The 6,024-nt window shown below is 42.2% G+C and overlaps 1 protein-coding gene across 1 annotated transcript; it reads left to right on the forward strand.

Moving 5' to 3' along the window:
* Positions 1-2,554: 2,554 nt before the first annotated feature.
* LOC145448693 (histone H5-like) lies at positions 2,555-3,345 on the forward strand. The gene has a single exon (XM_080327159.1). It carries the CDS (start codon positions 2,610-2,612, stop codon positions 3,234-3,236), a length of 627 nt encoding a protein of 208 aa, XP_080183285.1. The 5' UTR covers positions 2,555-2,609; the 3' UTR covers positions 3,237-3,345.
* The last annotated feature ends 2,679 nt before the right edge of the window (positions 3,346-6,024 follow it).

Here is a 6,024-nt window from a genome sequence, read left to right on the forward strand (position 1 = left end):
TCCTGCAGCCCGCGACCTCATCAAAAACTATGAAATTGGCCCGCGAGGAAATTTGACTTTGAGGCCCCTGGCGAAACGCATGTAAATAAGAGGCATGCACAATGGATTTAAGAAAATATAACATAAAAGGAAGCGGCGAAAATGAATGCGGCATGATGTCTGTAGGCGAGATCGATATGTCAGATTGAGGTCCGGTTATCTTGAGGATTACTAGTATTCATTCAGTAGAAATTGCTTGTATTTAGACTTGAATGTGGACACTGGACAAGTGGACAATCTGGACATACTCGACGACTGTCGGATACCTGACGAGATACTGTTCTACACTTGATGCAGCCTACCGCATACCTGTTCTTGTATGCGTCCTGATCATATGGTAGTTTGTAGGGATGGTGTGAACGTGAGGTTCACGTTCGCGTTCTGTGCGTGAACCTCAGATATTTAAAGGTTCACGTTCACAAACGAACCTTGGTAGGTTCTGCACTTTGAACCTTATTCTCATATATTACAATTTTCACTTCATTATAACATATTTGTATGAAATTTATTGCATTTCAATTGTGGGACATTCCATTCATGGTCCTGGAAGCATAAAAAAGTCAACACCAAACGAGCATGCACCTTGACGATGTCAAAAATCCCACTTGTTTTGTTACAAAAGTTTGCTCGAAATATCCCGCTTTCCGTTTGAAAATATTTAGTGACTCTCTGCTGTGAGCTTCACCCGCAATCACACAACATCAAAAGCGAAATGCACTTCATGTAGTCAGCGAATGGTGCATATTCAACAAATCAATGAAATTGATATCGTTGTCTGAATTTAAAAAATCTAGCAGGCATACGGGTCAATCTTGACTTCATATGTTTATTGTATCATAAAGACCGAATCCGTGCGATCGGGGTTTTGGCTACTGCTGTATAACTTGTTAATGGGGTAATATCGATAGCAAGTATAGAAACCCGTTTTTCACTCTGCTCAATATAAACGTAGCAATACTCAGGCGCCGAATACATTGTCCGGTCAGGCCTAGACCGTTAAGGCGTAAGCTTATGTTCCCTTGCAAGTCCTCGACGAAATTGTTGGCAAAGCGACAGAAGACATCGATTTTATGGTATCATTATATCATTTGATTTCTCCGGCCAGTTGATACATTTGGCGAAGTTTAAAACGTCAATATGTACTTCAGCATTGTGTCATTATGTGACCGTAGTCATCTCTATGTATCTTGTACACTGTACAAGTGTACAATGTACACTTGTACAGTGTACATTAATATAGGCCTAGGCTATCACCTTACTGAAATGTGGGGTTGCAATTAGCAAGATGACGTCACGTGACGTCATGAGGTTCACGTTCGCGTCCACACAGAACCTTTCAAAAAGGTTCGCGTTCACACGAACCTGAACCTTTCAGAGGTTCACACCATACCTAATTGTTCTTCATGGCCTACTTGCGACAGGGTTGCAATGACTCGTGTCGCGGGAATTGAAATACAATTGCAAACATATTGCATTTATTCAGCAATTGCAAACTGCAATTGCAGGGGCACAGAATAATATTGGTCGCATAAAAGTACATAGAATAGATTAAAACTTAATACCGCGGTATATACGGGGTATCTAGTCAGTTATCAAGGGGATAGAGGGCTGTAGCCTTGTAAGCGACAATCAGGACAGCATGGCGACTGCTGAATGATGCTGCATCTTCAACTGTATCTGCCATCATTTCTATCAGTGAAATCATACAAAACTTTCATCTTCAATCTTGAAGTAGTTGCAGGCACCTGACTTATCAAATTATAATTATTGTTGAAGTTCAATTGTAAACCTGCATGATCCATGTATTGGTGCAAACTTTCGCAAGGTGAAATGTAAGCTTCTTCCGAGCACAATATCAGGAGATAGCTTATTCCACACTATCGCCGATAGTTTCTTGTATAACATAGACGAGAAGAAAAGCTTCTGATAGTATTTATTAATATTAAGGATAAATAAAAAGAGGCCTTAACCAGCATCATACCATACCGACTTGATCGCTTTCCAGAGCGTACAAGAGCTAGGTGCTGAGATTTGGTCACTTTCAAACGGGCTTCTAGAGTACAGATGAGCGCGATAAGCCACGATAACGTCAATTATTGAATACGTGACATTGGTGATTCGAAAGCTGAAAAATTATATTTTTCGAATATCTACTACGCCATCTGACACACAGAAATTCTTGGTAAATGAAAATAATATGAAATAAAAATAAAAATAAATAGATTACATTTTTATTGACGGGCGAATGATGCTTTGATGGTAGAAATCTTAAAATTACTGAAAGTTGCTGTGGGATTTGATACAAAATGTTTACATTGTTAAACAGAGAAATAAATTATCTTTCATGCGAGACTTTATAAAGCACCAAAATTTTTATTCAAGAAAACATAATTAACTGCAGAAAAATGCACTGAAACAAAAATTTCGGAAAAAAATAACTTTTTTATGAAAACAATGACCCGCGGTCTGTTTACCGTTTCGTGGACGTCCGAAACTCATTTTCAATAACATTGCCTACGTTTGAAAGTCGGATTTTCATGCATTGATGCGCGAAGTTCACAATTGCTGCAATGGACGGATCAAGAGGTATCGTACCCGGCCTACCGGCTGCTCCAAAGGCCAAGGGACCCCGTGTGCCACGGGCAAAGCCGAAGCACCCTACCTATGCCGCTATGGTTAAGGAAGCCATCAAGTTCATGAAGGATCGCAAAGGATCTTCTCGACAAGCTATTCAGAGCTACGTAACTTCAAAGTACACTTTGGGACAAGGGAGCAATGCTCGTCTCAATACTACGCTCGCTCGCTTGGTCAAGGATAACGCCCTGGTGCAAGTGAAAGGAAAGGGAGCAAACGGGTCATTCAAAATCAACAAGGCCCAAGAAGTACAAAATGCGGAGCCAGGCGATGCTGCGACAGCAGCCGCACCATCCGCTAAGGCTAAGCCAAAGAAGAAGAAGAAGAAGTCTCCTAAGAAAAAGAAGAAGAGCCCCAAGAAGAAGAAGAAGACTGTGAAACGGGGCAAGAAATCCCCGAAAAAGAAGAAGTCTCCTAAGAAAAAGAAGAAGCCGAAGAAGAAGGCTTCTCCTAAGAAGAAGGCTACGAAAAAGAAGGCCGCAAAGAAACCGGCGAAGAAGAGGACTACCAAGAAAAAGAAGTCCCCCAAGAAGAAGAAGTCGCCGAAGAAGAGGAAGAAGTAAACCTACAATCAATCAAACGGCTCTTTTCAGAGCCACCCAATTTTCTATGAGAATTTTTATTCTATTTTTTCTATCGATTTTCAAATTAAATTCTATTCCATCTACCTGATACAGTTTCGGCTGACGGTTATTTCGCAATATCGGGTTTAGCAAAGGGCCACCTATAGATAACTAACCTACGTAGGTTAGTTATCTATAGGCCACCGTCAGAGACGATGAGCATGGATTAGGATTTGGGAAAACCGGATTCGTGAAATTTTGATGGTTTTCAATTGGATTAGGATTTGAGATTTTTTCTTCAATGGATTAGGATTCGATTTACCCATTATCATCATCATCATTGGTTTATTAGCAATTTTATCAGTTCAATACACCACAAATTTGCGATACAATGAAAAGACAGGAAGATGTCGAAGCGACAAGGAGTAGTCTATGGAATCTGACACCCACCTTGGCCTAGGCGATGTAAAGAGGAGGCATGCACACTGAATGAAAGTAAAGAAGATAGTATAGAACAGTGGTTCCCAACCTTTTTCGACTCATCGCCCCCTTTTCAAACTCCACACCGATCATCGCCCCCCAAATATTGGGAACCGAAAAATGGGCATACAGACTGAAATGACCGGCGAGTCGACTAAGAGAAAAAAATCAACTTTTCGGCTCGACCTTGAAATTACACTTTTCCAGCTAAATTTTGGTGATTTGACTAACAAAAAAAGTGATTTCCCCGACTTGATTCCCAAAGGACCGTAACAGCACTTCGTCACCCCCTCCCAATGCGTTGGTCTTGACCCTCCTCCATAGGGTGATAAAGCAAACTTCTGCATCCCTCAGACCAAACTCCCCCGATACCTCTTTACCGCTACTTCTCAGCACAAATTGTTGGACTCTTCAGTTAGTCGGCGTAATTCGCGCGAAGTGCCAAAAATTTCTATCATTTATGATTGAATCGGTCAATATGATCGGGAATTGCATATATATTGCTGTCAATTTTTATCATCTCTCTGCTCATGTAATTCAGATTTACCGGTAAAGCTGAGTGAGGTGTGTTGGAAAATGTAGGGCCTGTAAATAATAATTGAACATATTTGGGCGGACCCGTGGGTATAATGACTTCGTTACGTAATGACATTTCGTGGCCTGTCTGCTATGTCAAAAGATATTCAAATCGCCCATGTACTAGACGCATACGATTTCAAATTGGTATTTCTGCACTGGCAATTAATTTTTCTCTGCGAGATGGCATTTTTTGTGGGGTTCTGATTGCCAGGACAGGAACATTTGGCGCCAGCCATTTAGGCGCCTATGGACAAGTAAATATATGTGTATATCCTATATATCGAAGTAGGTCAGCATAAAGGCCAAGGTTTTCTCGTTCTGGCACACTTCTCGGAGTCGCATGTTACATGGCCTGAAACTTCATATGTCTCGGTGCGTCATGGTTTAATAATGGCTAACGCCGAGATGCCCATTTCTATAACTCATGCGTATCATTCCTTCGAGGAAGGGTATCCAATAAGCAAGAAATAAGCGACCAGGAAATGGCGCGCAGCGCGAAATTTTTTTGAAAAAGTTGCCTAAATTTCCAAAATATTCTTTAATTAATGTTAATTTACGAAAAAATTGTGGGCCCCCTTCGAGCTCGGGCCCCCCATCTCAATTGGGGGTTTGGGTGTGGCAGTTACGGTCATGGACGTCAATATAGCCATTTCACCGAGCCATCGCCCCCCTATCGCCCCCTTCGTCCGTTTTCGCCCCCCTATCGCCCCCTTAGCTATTTTCGCCCCCCTGGACCGACAAATCGCCCCCTGGGGGGCGATATCGCCCACGTTGGGAACCACTGGTATAGAAGAAGAATGCGACAAGAAATAGGGCGGCATGTCATGGGAAGCGAGATCGATAGGTCAGTCGTGGTCCGGTAATCTTGAGGATGGACTGTATTTATTTAGTAGTAATTGCTTGTATTTCGACTTGAATGTGGACATGCTCGTCGACTGTCGGATGGCCGGCGGGAGATTGATGTCCTGTGGCGAACGGCGACAAAGTTGTACGTCCCACCAAAGTTATTTCAGGTGCTTTGGCACTTATTTAGCGTTTCATTTCTGTTTTACAGGCTCAAGTCGTAGGCTTTTCGAGTGAAATTCCAAGTTTGAATGGAATTAGGATTCAAATAAACATAATTTCTGGATTAGGATTGGATTAGGACATGGAAATTTCAAATCCGCCCATGTCTGGCTACCGTTTGCCTTCCTGTCGAACTTTTGAGGGGTGAAGCGTGTCGTGTGTAGTCAGGGTCGCAGTCCACCTAATTTCGGCCGGCCAAAAATTTTCTGTAGCATATCCACGAAATTTGCCTGGCTCTGCTTGGTTCATCGATCATAGATACGTGCTGATTTTTTTAAAAAAAGGTCTGCATCTGCATGAAAAGAGACGCAATAAGGGTCGACTCCAGAATTCCTACATAAGTGTCGGGGGCTTATCTAGGCCCGTCCTCGCCATCTCATCCGCGTAAGCGGTGTCTTAAAAAGCTTGAAAGTGGCCGTGCTACAAGTCGGCAGATACGGAATGAAAAATAAGGAATATCGGCCTGGTGTAAATGACCATTGTAGTCAACAAACACCATGAATACCACAAACAACAACAGACGAAATAGGTGCACATTGCACAAGTCATAAACGCAGCACTTGTTTGATACCATCGTAATCCGAAAGCACCATCCGAACTAGCGAACTATATACGACCCAATTACATAAAGTCGGCCCCCATTTGTTTCGCTAGACTTGCTAGC

This window comes from Botryllus schlosseri, chromosome 10 (genome assembly GCF_051294905.1).
Source record: "Botryllus schlosseri isolate E-star chromosome 10, Bs_hap1, whole genome shotgun sequence".
Classification (NCBI taxonomy): Eukaryota; Metazoa; Chordata; class Ascidiacea; order Stolidobranchia; family Styelidae; genus Botryllus; species Botryllus schlosseri.